At 35.8% G+C, this 16,913-nt stretch overlaps 1 protein-coding gene across 1 annotated transcript in view; it reads left to right on the top strand.

The window, feature by feature from the left end:
- The window catches only part of Mrps28 (mitochondrial ribosomal protein S28), a 118,981-nt gene that overhangs the window by 6,625 nt on the left and 95,443 nt on the right, over positions 1-16,913 (top strand). The window contains exon 2 of the mRNA XM_013144148.3: positions 13,605-13,786. Coding sequence (XP_012999602.2) covers positions 13,605-13,786 — 182 coding nt within the window. The remainder of the gene's footprint in view (positions 1-13,604; positions 13,787-16,913) is intronic.

The following is a 16,913-nucleotide window of genomic DNA, read 5'->3' as shown; positions in this document are numbered from 1 at the left end:
AGCATATTGAAAAACTGATTTTCAGAGAATTTGCGGGGGAGGCAAATAGTGTATATTTTAGATGAATTTCATGCAAATTTTTTAGATGTTACTTTTCACTTTTTAATGAGTATTGTTATTTATATTTTAAAAATACTTGAATGTTTCAGCAGACAACATTTAATCGGATACTTATTTTCAGAATAAAATTTTAAAAATAGATTGTTTAAAAGATTTGTTTCAGTGGAAAGAAGAGATTTTAAAATTTTTATCACGTTTTAAGTCCACTAAATTCATATAGTAGCAAAATTACATTTTAATTAACTTAATGCCTTTCTCCCAGCTTTATATTGATAGTTTTAAAAATTACACCATCTAAAATGTTACTTAATATATAAAGGAATATTGACATATGCTTCTGATTTTAACCTTGATATCAGCCTGTTTTTGTATTGTAGAATTCTAGGAGAGTTATCTCTGAGTAAATAATAAAAATCTTCTGGAATGTTTAGTTTCCCCAGTAGAGTCTAACATTTTCCAAGCATGATTAGAAAAAATGACCCCTTAATATAAGGATAATGAGAGTGAATTTAAGTAGATAGAATGTTCGAGGGAAAGTAGGTTTCATCAAGACCTATAAAGTACCTATACACAGTGCTATATTTTGTAAAAGGAACCATGTCTATACAGTATATGTATTTCATTTTGTGGGGCTGGATATGATCTGAATCAGATTCTTAATGGTTTCCCAAGTCAGTGTTAGCCTTTGCTATTTGTAGCTCTTTCTGTACTCTTGTTTTTACTCTAAAATCTCACCAACTTTAAAAAACATGTCTAGTTTTTATTTTTTTTCAAGATTATATTAAATTTTTTCTCTTTTAATTGCATTCATTTTTGCAACATGATCACAACCCTTAAGTTTGTTTTTGTCTATTCAGGTTAAGTAACAGAGGAAATAAAAGAAACCAAGCATATTTGAGCAGAACCAAATTTGTAGGCATTTGTGAATCAAATGAAATAGTCTTGATTCAGTTAGGGTTTTGCCTTCCTTTTTAAAGCTTTGAGGACTCTACTCTTGGCAAGTGCTTGGCAGTGAGTCAGTCTTGGCACAGGCGGTTGTCAGGCCAGGAGTCAGCATTTTGCAAGTTGCCTGGGCCTGACCAGCTACCCAAGATTTCCTCTGAGTTCTCCCGGAGGAAATAAAGAACAGTGGGGTCTGGGAGTTCCTGGGGCAGAGAGTATTATCCCAAAGGCATGAATACTTAGTTTGTATGAAAACCTGTACATGAACGTTCATAGCAGCTTTACTTGTAATTCAAAAAACTAAACAGCCTATATGGACTTCACCTGGTGAATAGTTAGACTGTTGTATATCTTTGCCACAGAATTCTAGTTACCACTAAAAAGTAACAAATGATTGATATGCAGAACAATTTGAATGAAGGGAATTATACTGAGTGAAAAAAAAAGCCAGTCCCAAAAGGTTTTATGTATTATGTAATTCTATTTATATGATCTTCTTGACAGAATTATACAGAGAGCAGTTCAGTATTTGGTAAGGAATTGGATAAGCAGGTCTAAGGATGATGGGGATCCTAATACAGTAACAGGACTCATGTGGTAAAGGAACTGTTTTGTATCTTGACTATATCAAGAAAATTGTACTTATGATAAAAGTATATAGAACTGAATACACAGAGTAACAATTGTGTTATGGTAAAATCTGAGGAAGATTCTCAAATTTTATCAGTGCTGAGTTCCTAGTTGTGATAGTCTTACAAGATGTTAACCAATGCGGGGAGTGGAAAGGATGCAGTGGATCTCTGTGTATTATTTCTTACAACTGCACATGAATCTACAGTGGTTTCACAATAGCTTAATTTTTCAAAAAAAGGATTGTTTCACCACTCAGGCCCATGACAGGTAAGACCAATGATTTCTATAAGCAAAAAACCTATTATGCCATATTATTTCCTATACAGTGAGTTTTTGGGTATAGATAGTGTTGTGTGAAATGCCTTGCTAGTGATAAAGGATTCTATAAATTCAGATATGGTGGTTTTGGTAGAATCATTGTGAGCAGGTGAGACAGGTTTGTGTTCATAGTGTCTATTCCAGTGGTAATATATTATTATCTTTTTCCACTGTAGAATGGTTCCATATAATCAGACTGCCCCTAGGTGACCAGCTTGATCCTCCCAAGGAATCATGGTGCTGTATTTTGAGTTGTTAAGTGTTGGTTTCCTCTTTTGGCACACTGGTCATTTAGCAGGGGCTGCAGCCTTATCAACATGGGTCAGAAGTCTTTGTTCCTGAGTTCATCCTATTGGGACCTGACACTTTGGTGAAAGTTTTAGAGGACCAGTAGTCTGAGGGCATGCTAAGATACCTCCCTAGCAGTAAGATGGAAGCATATTTCTGCTGACATGGCCACTCTACTTTGTTTTTAGCAGTGCTAGGGATTGAACCCTAGCTACTCTAAGCTATATCCCCAGCTCTTTTTAAATTTTTATTTGAAAGAGTCTCGCTAAGTTGCCATCCTGCCTTCAAACAGTGATCCTCCTATCTCAACTTCCTGCATAACTGAGTTTATGGGTATGTGCTACCATGTTCAGTTCCACTTTGTTCTTGAATCTATTTAGGAGGCACAGGAATAGCTGGGGAAAGAGGTTAGTTGATCAGCATCTGTGGACTGGTTGTCTTATCCACCTCAGTAGCAACGTTTTCTGTGTTGAACAGGTCATTTACATGTAACTTACTATGGTGTGGATGTGGGCTTGTTAAGGGCTCATGTGTGGAAGCTTTGTCCCCAGTGTGGTAATGTGAGCAGTGATGGGACCTTTAGGAGGTTGAGCCTAATATAAGATGAGTGAGTCCCTGGGGGTGCCGCCCGTGGAAGTAAGTGATGTAGTTCTTGTGAGGTCTCACTTAGTTCTGTGTGAGTGAGGTGTTGGAAAGGAGCGATTCTGATCCCTGAATTGCTCTCCAGCTTCCTGTTTCACCATGTGATCTCTCGGTATTACATGCATTCCCATCATCCCGCCATCTGCATATGAGACAGAGAGGCCCTCAGTAGACCTGGAGCCATGCTGTTTATTAAATCTCTTTTATATAGTACCCAGGCTCAGCTTTTTTATTGCAGCAAAGGCAATATGTACATTTATGTTATCATTTTGTGCCTACTCACAAACCTCTTTTCAAAACCTAGTCATCTGTTTTTCCTGTTAGCTCTTAAAAACCACTCCTAGTTACCTAAGCTAATGCATTGTATCTGAAAACCAAGTCTGTATTAATACATTTTATCTCAAACAACATTGTTTTCCTTTCACCATGATTTAATACTCTTATGATCCATTCTCACACTTATCCCCAATTACAGTATCCCAGTTAGATTGTGCCATACCAATTCACTTATATAAGATCTTAGCGCTAGATGGTTGATCTAGTTTTGGGCATATTCTACTTTCTAGAATGAATTGACATAGAGAACCTGAAAAATTGGGAATTCAAAATACATTATCATTTAACCATCTATACAATTAGACTTTGGTTTATTGTTTTTAGAAATCTTAAGCCTGTGACTAAAGAGCCAGAAGGATTTCTTTTAGGATTGTCATAGAAATTTTTAGTTTCCTTACAGTGACCTTTAGTGGAGAATTTTTAACAGCAAGTAACCAGTACATTTATACTTCTGTATTTTGATCTAACTAATCTGGAATGGGAAACACTTGCTCATCACAATCCTAGCCTTCTTTGGGGACTTGATTATAAGTGTCTTCAGGTATTAAAAAACAGCTTTATAATGACATACCACACACTACCAGTGTTCCTTATCAATGGAAATAAGACCAATTAATGCATTTAAATTTAAACAGAGAACAGATCCCAAATGACCCTAGAATTCCAATAATCCACATTGAAGTTCTGTTCCTCTGAGCCTATTTTGGCATCTCATCTCTTATGTGCACATATGTCTTGCTCTGGGGACTACTTTTTTGAGAATCTAATTAAGAACCAGTTTCTATCCTGAACATTTTTCTCCAGACATGATTTGTTTGTATTGTTCCTGTATTTTTTATTGTGCAGGGAAAGAAGAAGTAGGTAGCAGTGACATTTTTATATCAGATCTCCAAGAACACTTTATATGTAACACCTCTCTGAAAGATGGTGCCATAGATGGAACAGAAATTAGTTTTCAGAAAGTTCTTTTTAGACTAGTTAGTAAATGCACCGTTTCTATTTTCGTTGTCTTTGGAAACTAAGGTTGTGTATTCATGCAGTTTTTTAAAGTGAACAAGACAGACATTTTCTCTTTTATCTTGAAGTTTAGCAGAAAGATAAAACTGTAATAATAAATTTTAAATGTGATATTCCTTATTAAAACAAATTGTATAGTACCAACTCACTTATATAAGGTTTTAAAGCAAGACGTTTGATCTAGTTTTGGATATGTTCCACTTACTAAAGTATTTGAAGTAAAATTCCATGTGTCTACCTGCATGTCCTAGCTTTTGTCACATTTCCTCTGTCTTATTAATACCTCATCTGCAAAAGCTATTTTATTCCTTTCTTCCTACTCTGTATACCTTTTATTTTTGGGGGGAGGTTGTGTTTTTTGTTTTGATCTTACTGCATTAGCAAGGACTTCTAGTATGATGTTGGACCCATGTGAGAAGGTACACTCTTGCTTTCTTCCCGAGTTTAGTAGGAAAGCTTCAAGTTTGTCATCAGGTATGATGTTAGCTGCCAAGTGTTTGAAGATACTGTTTATCAAGCTGAAAAGTCTCCTATTTCTAGTTTTTTAAAAAATCTTATTTTAAAGAAAAAAAAAACCCAGAAAAATCAAGAAGCAAACAAACCTAAAAAACAACAAAAGCAAAACAACAACCAAAAAAAATTAGTTATATAAGCTTTCAGAACAAGATGATAGGACTTTAACAATGGTTGTTATACTGTATATTGTTATCTTCAAAATAGTTACTCAAAGTACCAGATATAGAAGTAAAACAAAATAGTAAACAGGAACAAAACATTGGATTTCAAAAACAAGACAGAAGGAAATCCCCCATAATTTTGCTCACTGCCATATTCCAAATAGATGCCCAGACCTCCAGCCCTAAGCCTGCAAAGTCAAACAAAAAAACATCAAGCTATTCTTTTTACCTCAGTTGCTAGCATCACATCCTGAGTCCTGTGAATCAGCCAGTTGCTTATGAGGGTTGGGCACTCTTACCGTTTCCCAGCCCACATATTGGCTGGCTCACAAGAAGGTGTGGTTTGTCTTCTTGCTGATTCTCTTCCTGATCCCTGTGGTAGAGCCTGGTTCACTGGAAGGTGTGTTTCCTCTTCTTGCTGAGTCTCTTCCTGATCCCCCTCGCTTTGTAGTTTACTGAGAGAGTTTTCATCATAAATGGATGTTGGATTTAGTCATGTTTTTTCTGCAAATATTGATATGACCATGTATTTTTTCTTCTTCAGCTCACTGATACGGTGGATTACATTAATTGATTTTCAAATGTCCAAACTGTCATAAACCCCATTGTGGTGTATAATTCCTTTTATATGTTATTTTATGTGTTTTTGGGTTTGATTTGTTAATATTTTGTTCAAGATTTTCAAATGTAAGTTCATGAGAGATACTGATCTTTGGTTTTTATTATAATGTTCTTGAATAATTTTGGTATTAGGTAATAATGCTGGACTCAGGATGAATTGGGATGTTTTCACTAAACCCTCTGTTCCTGTCTTTTTGGGGGATTGTAGATAATTACTGGAATTTCTAAATGTTGGGTACATCAGTGAGTTCCTGTGGGCCAGTGCTTTCTGTTTAGAGTGGATATTAGTTATTAACTGAATTTCTTTAACAAATATAGGCCTATTAAGTGATCTTTTCTTCTTGTTTGAGTTTTGGTATACTGTGTCTTTCAAGGAATTGATCCATTTGATTGGGTTTTCAAAATTATGAACATAGGGTTCTTGGTATTTTTGTCCTTTAATACCAATGGAGTCTGCAGTGATGTCCTCTGTTAGGTGTGGTTTTACAGTATGGGGTTTTACTTCCTGCAGCCCATCAACAAGATGGTGGAAGCTTACATGATATATTTTGAGACAGATTTTTTTTGAGACAGTATCTCTCTATGTAGTGCAGGCTGGCCTTGAATTCTCTTATTTAGCTCATGCTGGTCTTGAACTCGCAGTGATCTTCCTGCTTCAGTTTCCTGTGTGTTGGGATTACAGGTATGCACCACCATACCCGGAGAGAGAGAGAGAGACAGACAAACAGACAGACAGACAGACCGAGGTCATAATCGCGTAACTTTTACTGTAGTATATTGTTATAATTGTCCTGTTTTGTTATTATTCTTTTACTGTGCCTAATTTTTAAATTAAACTGTATCATGAATATACATAGGAAAACATACACATATATTTCACTACTATCCCGGTTTTAGGCACCTGCTTGAGGTCTTGGAATGTATCCCATGCAAACGACAAGGAGTACTTTAATAGTCATTTCAGTCCTATCTTTTTGTTGGTTTTCCTGGCTGGAAGCTTATGAAATTTACTGATCTTTTAAATGAGTCGGTTTGTTGTTTGTTTGTTTGTTTGTTTGAGACAGGGCTCTCTCTGTAGTACAAGCTGGTCTTGAACTTGATATGTATTCTAATCTGGTATTAAATTTGCACTAATCCTCTGCCTCCGCTTCCCTGAGTGCTGGGATTAGGGGCATGTGCTACCATGCCTAACAAGAACCAGTTTTAACTTTGCTGGGTTTTCTCTGTTAATTTCCTTTCTGTTTGTTTCATTGTATTTAATTTCATTGCTCTGATGTAATTTTTTTCTTCTGTTTGTTTTAGATTTACTTTGCTTTTCTTTTTATAGTTTGTCAAGGTAGAAGCTTACACGATTGACTTCAAACTTTTTCCTTTTCTAATATATACATTAAGTACTATAAATTTCTCTATAAGCACTGTTTTTACTGCATACCAGAAATTTTGATTAAGTTCTGCTTTTATTTCAATTTGGTTCCGTGTATTTTTAATTTCCCTTGAGATTTCTTCTGTCCAAGTGTTTTGGGAATTTTAAACTACCTTTATTTATTATTTCCATACTAAATCCCTGACTTACAAATGAGTTCCATTCAGGGAGAAAGTAAGTTGGATTCCTTCCTAAGTCTAACTGTGTGTCTTCCACACCCTTGACACCAACATGTAATGTATACTACTTTGTGCTTCCACATCATCTTTGTTTTTCCTCTTGCTTCAGACACCTTGGGCCCTGATTGAGCACTGCACTACTGCATAGTATCACATATACAGCAAACACACAGCAGTATAATTCTAACTGTCCAGCAGACAAGTGGGCTACTTCTGTGATTTGTTCACATCCACAAGTGATTCTAATGCAAGATCCATTTGTACCTGTGAAAGTCTGCAACTTGAATGTTTGTAAGTCAGGGAGTTACTGTAGTGTCATTCCGTTGTGGTCTGAGAGCAGACATTGTGGTTTCTACTCTTGTTAAGGTGTATCTTATGGTTTAAAATATGGCCAAGTTAGTGAACATTCCGTATGAGCCTGAGACTAGTATATAGTCTGCTATTGTAGGATAAAATAGCCTCTAAAGGTCCATTATATCCAATCTATTGAATGTGGTGTTGAGTTTGGTCACATCCTTACTGATTTTCTGACTGCTGAATCTGTCTATTTCTGACAGAGGTATTGAAGTCTTCAGGTAATAGTGTATTTGTCTGTTTTTCCTTGTAGTTCCATCAAGTGGTTGTTGTGTTTTTCCTTTCTGTCATTAGATGCATACATGTTAAGATCATTATGTTTTCTTGATGAAATAACCCCTTTATTATTAACATATTATTTGTTAGAAAACTAAGAAAAAGAAAATTTTTTCTTTTACTTGCACTATTTCTTTTTTTGGTAGATGTAAATTTCTCAACTTTATAATTTTCCTTCTCCTGAAAGAATTTCTTCTAACATTTCTTGTAAGACTACTGGCAACAAATTCCAATTTTTATCCAAGAAAGTCTTTTTAAAAACATCCTAGATATTTCACTCCCATTTCTTCCTACTTTAAAGGTTTCTGAAAAGCTGTATGTACAATAGTTCTTATTTTTGCTCCTCTATAGGTGTCTTAATTACTTCCTGTCATTGCTGAGACAATATACCTGGCACCCACAGTTAAAGGAGGAAGATTTATTTAGCTCACAGTTTGTGGAAGTTTCAGTCCCTAATTAGCTGGCTCCAAGGCACGGTGGCATGCAGAGGAGCAACTGTTCAAGGCAGCAGACAACAGCAAAAGCAACAAAAGCAAAAGGGGAGAGCATACCTCTTTTTCTCCCTTATATTGTTAGCAGGCTACCCGCCCTACGTATGCCATCTCTCTTGGTATCCTCCTCTTGCACAGGCTCAGGGTGTTTATAAAGGGAGGACCCTGGCGCCCTGCTGAGTCGCTTAGCTAAACTTCTAAACTTTTCAAATTGACACAGCATATCAGCCATTATACTAGGTAAGGTGGTCCTCACCTCCCCCATCTTATTTCAATTTTTATCTTTATGTTTGATGTTTCTAGTTTGAAATAATATGGTATACCATTTTGGTGTTTATCTTGCCTGACATTCTCAGAGGTTCCAGTTTCTATGGGTTTGGTATTTGATATTAATGTGAGCAAATTCTCAGTTGTTATTATTTCACATAATTTTGCTATTCCTTTCTTTCTCTCCCTTCCTCTCCCTCTGGTACTGAGGATTGAGCCCCAGGTATTCACACTGAGCTCTGTTTCCAAGGGCATTACAGTGTTGGTCACTGGGCATGGCTTTGAAAAAATAAATACTGCCAACATCTTCCTTTCCCCTTGGTTCTCTGTCTGTCTCTCAAATGAAAGTTATTGCAGGACAGATAATAGAAGTGAATTATTCTTGTATTACTTGTCAGAGAACATGGGTGCTGAAAAAATTTTTCTGGCTAAGTAGCATTAAGTAAGTTTTTACACCATTGCATTATATTTTTTGTTATTGTTTGCATTAAAAGAGAAATTTGGGTAGGATGATGTCTTCCATTTTAAATGTGTATGACTTGAGAAGATCTCTGTTGTGTTTGAAAATATTAAAAAGTTTTTACAATTTTGGAATTAGAAGAAAAGTTATAGGTACCCGTCTATTGTCTTTTTCTCTTTGTTTCTTTTCTTATTTTCTTTCTTTCTTCTTCTTCTTCTTTTTGTTTTTTTTTTTTGGGGGGGGGTCTTTTTGAGACAAGGTTTCACAATGCAGTTCAGGCTGTCCCTGAACTCAGTAGACAAGGCTGGCCTCAAATTCACAGCGATCCTCCTGCCTCAGCCTCCCAAGTGCTGAGATTACCTGTGTGTACCACCATGACCATCTCAATCTTTTATTTTCAAATAAGAAAACTAATCCAGAGACGTAAAGTAACTTATTCAAATATGTTTTAGCTTTTTATTGGCTACATTGGTCATGGGTTTCATGTGTCCTAGGCATCTCTGCGATATACTGAGACCTTCCTTTTAAGGTTTTTTAAAATAATGTGTCTATCTGTCTCATGGCAACTTTAAGAATCACTGTTCAGCATAACATGTAGCTTTGAGCAGCAAGTATGGTTCTTGTGTAAAATGAAAGTAGTTGGACTAGTTGATGTTTCTTTTAACAGTAATACCCTCTTTGATTTCAAACTATATTAAATGCTGTCATATGCCTGATAGTTACAATACATATGTACTTAATGTATATTAATAATTTTAAAGTAATATTTTTTGTATTCTAGATTGACTATAATATGAAGAAGAAAATTGTTCTCGACAGAAATTATTTTAGTTAGCATTCAGTACATGTCTTTTGAGGGATTTATAGCTATAAATTACTATAAGGATATATTTATAAATTTAAGCAAATATGTACATAAATGTGTGTACCTTTTGGGTGGTGGTGCTGGGGTTTTCATATGTTAGGCAAACACTGTACCACAGAGCTACATCCCCTTTCTGTACTATATTCTTGAACTATATATCAGCAGCAGTGTTCCCTGAATTTTATATAATAAACTAAGCTCACTCTCTTACCTCTTGTACTGCTCTTCCTCCCACTGCCCTCACTTCTGCTGGTAAACATCTGTGTGTTATCCGTCTTCCTGTGGCGACTGCTTCAGCATAGGCTCTTCATCTCTGTCCTTCCTTGCTAATTGGAGGCGCTTCTTAGAAGTCAACCTTCTCTCCAGTTTCTCTTTTATTCTCTGGTCATCTTACACACTGCTGCCAAAGCTTTCTTTTCAAAACAAAAGAACCTGTACTGTCACCCCACTGATTAGAAACCTCTTTTGACTCCCTGCTATTTACAGGATGTTTAACCCACTTGGCCTTCGATACAAGACTCTGTGACTGAAGTGTGAGTATACTTTCAGCAACCTTTTGGATCCTCAGTTTTGTCATTATGTTGATTTAATGCCATGTTCTCCTATCACTTCACATACTTTTATATTAAGGCCCAGAACAAAAATTAGTACATGATGATACTCAACATATAATACATGCTTACTGATTAAATGGCTAAAAGTGGTATTGTTCCCTGTATCTGTAATCCCTTTAGTGGTCCTCTTTCTATGTAGGCAGTCCTGTCCAACATTTAGCCTTCACAGGGAGAAAATAATATAGAAAATAACAGGGAATCTGAGCTTTGTAACCAACTTTTAAGTAAGGTGTCAACTCCGGATTACCTGCTTTACCTCTGTCTAACAGCTTTATAGTACAGACCCAGGGGTGGGCAATGTGCCTACAGTCTTTGCAATCTGTATCAGTAGGAGAGCAGTTAACAACGTTGGTCTAGATGCTTTCTGAACAGGACTCTGTGGGAGCTGTAACATTTATTACTTTCAGAAGTCACTTGACAAGTAAATGAATATAGCTTAGCCTATGCCCTAAGAGTTCAGAGATGGTTCTAGACTCTGATTTTTGAAGGAGAGCTTTGTCTGGTTGTTTGAAACAATTTCTCAAGTAAGTAAGTAATAATGAATATGCTGTTTAAAACAAATTTAGTTGTTAACCTCAAGATCTTAGGTTTGTGGTGAAAACGTTTTATTCCTAAAACGTATTCATCTCCATTGTAAAATTTCATGAAGTAAAGGCAAAACTAATGACAGTGAAAACAGTAACCTCTAATTTCCATTTGATTTTATCTTATTGTTGTGCCAGGGATTGAACACGAGGCCTTGTGCGTTGTAGCCAAACACTCTACCACTGAATTGTATCCATAGCCTTTTAAATTTACTATTAATTTTTTTTTTGAGACAGAGCTGCCAAGGTGCCCAGGCTGACCTTGATATCCTTCTGCCTCAGCTTCCCAAGTGACTGGGATTATAGGTGGGTGCTGCCACCTGTGGTCTCAAGAGTATCTTTTTAAATAGTGGAGAATGTTCAGTTTCCTAAAACTGAGGATCAGAGCCCCAAAATGTCTTTGAAATTGTAAGGAAGGCTTTAGAAAAGACAATGGACATTAATTGGACTGTGGCTTCAGTGAGTCTGCAAAAAAAAAAAAAAAGAAAGCCAGATAGGTGGGAATTGCAGATGTTTGTTAATGGAGAAAGGAGGTTAAGTAGGCTAGACACTTCCAAGCAGCAAGCAGGACAGAATTCTCAGGTTGACGCCGTCTGCATTTCCCTGACGCCATGCTCATCAGCTGTTCTGCTGGCACTGCTGCGGCTGCTGGGCAGTGGCTCCCAGCAGAGTGTGTCACCCTTGCTCTGTCACTGATGGCTTACTCAGTGTTACGCTCTCTCTGCACTACTTTCTGGGGAATTCATTGCTGCTTCTGTGTTGAGCCTATAGGCTGCATTTTCCCCTCTTGGCTCTTTGCAGGTGGTTGTCTGAAGAGCTTTAATGTTGTACTTTGTGGAGTTATAAACTAATGTTATGATTCATATGATATATTCTTGGCTATTTTTCAGCCTTAGCTGATATCTGGGTCTACTGACTGATTTAGATTGTTCTTTCTGTGCTAAGGATTCTTTCCTAGCATGTTTGTACCCCTTGAAATAACTATATCACTATATTATCACTATCCTTTATGCAGCACCTAAGGGATTTACTGTCAGCCAGATGACTTTCTTTTTCCTGAGGCAGAGGTCATAAACTTGTGGTCTGTAGGCCAAATTCAACACCTGGGTATGTTTTGCCTGATTAGTAAAATGGGAATCTTTCAATGTATAAGCATTTAACAATTGAAAGTTTTACTTTAACATGTATACTTTTAGCTTCTTGGCTAATAAAACATGGCAACAATCACATTTATATTGCAGTTGGAGTGGAGTACTGAGTGGTTGTATCTTTTATTTTTTAAAATTTTTTTATTTTTTTGGAACTGAGGATCAAACTCATGACTTTATGCTTGCCAGGCATGTGTTTATGCCTCTAAGCTAAATCCTGAGTCCCCAATTGTACCTTTTAAACTGGGGACATCTTCTGCATATAAGCCCTTATGTGGCCCAGCATTGAAGTTTATAATCCTTGCAATTATATATGCATTAAAATTAGGTCATAATGTAATTGTATAGTTTAAAAAGTAAATATGCCCTGAAACGCTTAATAATTTTCTTTGAATAGCAAATGTAACACTATCTCTAAGGACAGGATGTAGATACCCAAATTGTTAATGCCATTTCGTGATTAATTCTCACAAGTGGAAATTTAGTACTTCCCTTAGTTTGTGCCCAAGCATGCACACGTCATACCATTTGCAAATTAAAAGAAGGCACAAATCAGTACTCATGGTTTTTTTTGTTTTTTGTTTTTTTTTTTGTCTTTTTCGTTTTCATCGGTACCAGAGATCGAACTCACGACTGCCTGCTTCCAAGGCAGGCGCTTATGCCGCTGAGCTAAATCCCCAGCCCCAGTACTCATGGATTTCTATAAAAATGTGTTTGAGGAAAAAAAATTGTAAGAAAAATAAAAGGAGTAGCCAGACTACTTGTTTAGTCATACCTCTAGAGAATGAATTCATTCTGCAGAGACTCCAGAAAGTGAGCAGCACAAAATAGTTAAGGTACTTCATTTGGGATTTTACTTTAGGAAAAAGAAGGATATTAAAACTCAAGTCACTTAACGTTAGTATGTAATAACTCATATTTAGACTGACAATTGTGATGGAGGGCCTCATTCATTTTCATCTGAGTATATATTTGAATTTATATGAAAAGAATGGTCATTCTCACTAAACTAGAATCAGATGCCATTTTCTCACAAATGGTCAGTCTTAGGAATAAGGTCAGTGGCTTCCTTGAATGTCTGCTTCATCTTCAGATTCTGACACCCCAGCCCCATTCTGGGAGGTCTGGATGCTGACATTCCTGTGCTCCCTACCTCCTTGGGGTTCTGAGACTTACTCTAGGCCACATAATATCCTGCCAAGCACAGGTGCTTTTAGGATCGAGAGGGAGGAGGAAGTTTAAGAGAATAACTGTTTAAAGCAAAGTTTCACTTACATTCTGTTATTGCTATGAAATATAAATGTACAGCAAATTGACTTTTTAAAATTTCCCTTTGACTTTATTTTATTTACTGTGTTATATCTTAATGTTGATTTTGATGTATATAAATATCTTTTTTTCATATTTAGGACTCTCCAAAAACTGTGGAATCCTTTGCATCCATGCTGAGACGCTCTCCTCTTACACAGATGGGACCTGCCAAAGATAAACTGGTCATTGGAAGAATCTTTCATGTTGTGGAGAATGATCTTTACATAGATTTTGGTGCCAAGTTTCACTGTGTATGTAAAAGACCAGAAGTGGATGGAGAGTAAGTAGAATCATTGTCGAGTGCTTTAAGAGTATTCATAAAAGCCGAGACACCCAAAAGTATTGTGGGTGCAGATGATATTTGAAATGGCAGAGAGAGTATTTATTTCTCTTGATAATGATGTTGGAAGAAAAGTCTGAAGTGCTTGAAAAGTACTCATTAGTTATGTTAGGCCACATTCATGTCTTCTTACAGCTGTGAGAACAATTTTGGGGAAAGTGTGAATGTTCATCCAGATAATGAACTATTCCAACCATGAAATTAAAATTAAAATGTATTTTACAGTAATACGTGCTGCACAAGCCCTCTTAGCTATAGCTTTTTTTCTGCCCCTTCTGTTTTCCACAACTCTTTCTGCTCTCAGGGAAATCCCCCCCTTTTTGTTTCTTAGTGCCCCTTTCTTTTACCCTACCAAATTCTGATGTTTTGTCATTTTCCTTTTATTAAGTTTACATCCCTTTTTTGGGATTATTATTTTTCTTTTTATATAAACAGGGTTCTTTTTATTCATGGCTTGTACTAATATTTATGAATATAAATATGCATTGGGGACAGCACTAAAATGAGAGAATAGAATAGAATATCAGGTCAAAGGAGATACCAAGCTAAGACGGGAAAGCAATAGAAACAAGATAGAAATTATTTTTTTCCCGTCAACTTTTAATGTGTACATTTTTTTAGATTTGAGTTATTTCTGGTATCAGGATGCATCTCACAGTTGATGGTTTTTTTACCTAATAGAATATCAAGTAATGGCAAATCTAGTAATTAGTGACATCTTAGTTACATGATTTAGAAATTTGTGATGTTTAAGAATGAATTATATTATAGAAATGAATAAGGAGGGAATCTAGGGCTAAATGAATAATGCTGAAAATGAATTTCCCTCCTGAGAACTCTGAGTATCTAAAGGTGCAGGTGATAACTGGGCTTCTTAGTTAGAGGACACAAGCTTTTTCTATCTGAATGTGAATAGGACCTGATGAAATTAACAGAATACACGTGTCTTCAGATCAATGACATATGAGTTGGAAAATATGTGTACAGTGGGCTCTCACAGGCTGTTATGTTCCTGCTCCATCTGTGTTGCAGCTAATGAGATGTCAACTAACATTTTAGTAAGCAAGCGGTATGAACAAGTGATACCTGGCATGGCTTGGCATGGCTTTATTTGTTACATCAAGTAATACAGACACTCAATCAAAACGAGTAAGACTAAAAACATCTAAGCAGGATATACCAGTTCAAATACCCTTATACTGTACCTATTCTGTGGTTGTGGAAGGGATTACATTTGTTATTATGTGTAAAGATTTAGAACATGATGGGCATATGGTGAATAGAAGCAACTGTTGTTATTTTTGTCATGTTATTATTGAAATCTTGGTGCCCTAGTGGTAACATCCTTCAAAAATTCCTACTGAGGAGGATTTGTGGAAGAGGCAATAGATGTGGTACTAAAGTTATCCTTAAAGAGAGATGCCCTAAACTGTTGGATTCTGCCAGCAGAAGCTGAAATGATCAGTTCCTCATTAATATAAAGTATATCAATAATTTGAAAATGAAGTACCATTTTATCTTACAGAAAGATGTCCTCTAGTGTCCAGTTGTCACAATAAACTTTTCATTCTGTTACCGTGGATAGAGTACATTTGCACTAGTTACCTTATTCTTACAAGTTGACCTAATGTGCAGCTAGAGAATCAGATATTAACTTTATAAAAATATGTATTTTATGAACTATTTTGCCTGAGATGTTTCTTAGCAGCTACTTACCTTTGTAGTCAGGTTTATATACCTTCTAAATACTGGTAATTTGCATGTTTCTTTGTATTTAAGGATAGAATTTTGTCAGTTAAAATATTTCCTTCATCTATATTTATTGTGGACTTTTAATCTGTATTATATTTTCTCATTTAAATTTTTATAACATCAGTTTTGTCATTATATCATAGTCTTCAATACAGTATTTCAGAATGCTTCTGTGATCTAGAATTACTGATTTGATTCTTATGCTTTTCAATATTAGTGCATATTTTGAGATTAAATATTACTCTTCTGAGTGCTACAGTATGATTTGAATGTACTTTATTATACTGTGAATTTAAATGGTTAACACTGGAATCTGTTGCAACATTCATTAAATCTTAAATTTTTGCTTAAAACTATATATACACTTACCACATTCTATTATGGAAATTACTGTTTGTCTTTCTCTGTCTCTATCTTTCTCTGTGTGTGTGTCTCTTCCATTCTCTCTCTTTGTGTCTGTGTGTGTGTCTCTCTCTCCTTTAAATGATAAGCAGGAATCAAAGCATAACCTTAATTCTCTGATCTTATGGACCAGAAATGTTAATTTCTAGCATTATGCCCCAGGAAATAGTTAAATTCAGTTGTTTTACCCAAATAGTTTACTTTTTCCCTCTGTCTGTATATACACACCTTTAGGGTAATACAAATAATTATTCCAGTTCTGATCTACAAAACTTTGTAAGTTAGAAAATTCCTTGTCTTGTTTTTGCTTTATCATAAAATGAAGCTTCATACTCTTTGCAGAATTTTTATTAAATCTCTTGATTTATATGTGCAGAAATGCTTAGGTTCTTTCCAAACCCTTCTCTAGGTTCCTATATCTGACACTTATGCCATGACAATGTTTTAGAAAAGTATTAGGCCAGCATATTTCTTGTTACAGTTACTTTTTACTCCTACTTGTATCAAAAACAAAACCTGTACTGTACACAAATAAATGTCTTTGTCATTGGTGGGAAGGTGGGAGTGGGAAATAATGAGACCCTGCCAGGTTTCTGACTAAGTAGAGTCTGGGAAATTATATCCTATTTATGACAGACTGTCCTATTGTGGTATATTTTAAATCACTATAAATAAAACAGATACTTACATATTTATCATCCATACGTCTTTTTTAAAAATTCCCTTAGAGTATTTTTTTTCATTCAGACTTTTATATGTAGAGTTTTTAATCATGAGTGGGTGCTGGACTTTGTCAAAAGCTTTTTCTGCATCTATTGAGATGATCATATGATGTTTGACTTTGTCTTTGGCTCTGTAATGTGGTGTATTGCATTTATGGGTTTGTGTATGTTGAACCATCCCTGCATCCCCG

The sequence above is a fragment of the Cavia porcellus genome, unplaced genomic scaffold, assembly GCF_034190915.1.
Source record: "Cavia porcellus strain 051 isolate PalLab524CR breed Dunkin Hartley unplaced genomic scaffold, mCavPor4.1 scaffold_10, whole genome shotgun sequence".
Classification (NCBI taxonomy): Eukaryota; Metazoa; Chordata; class Mammalia; order Rodentia; family Caviidae; genus Cavia; species Cavia porcellus.
The sequence above is the reverse complement of the archived record's forward strand: the minus strand, read 5'-3'. Positions and strand labels throughout refer to the sequence as shown.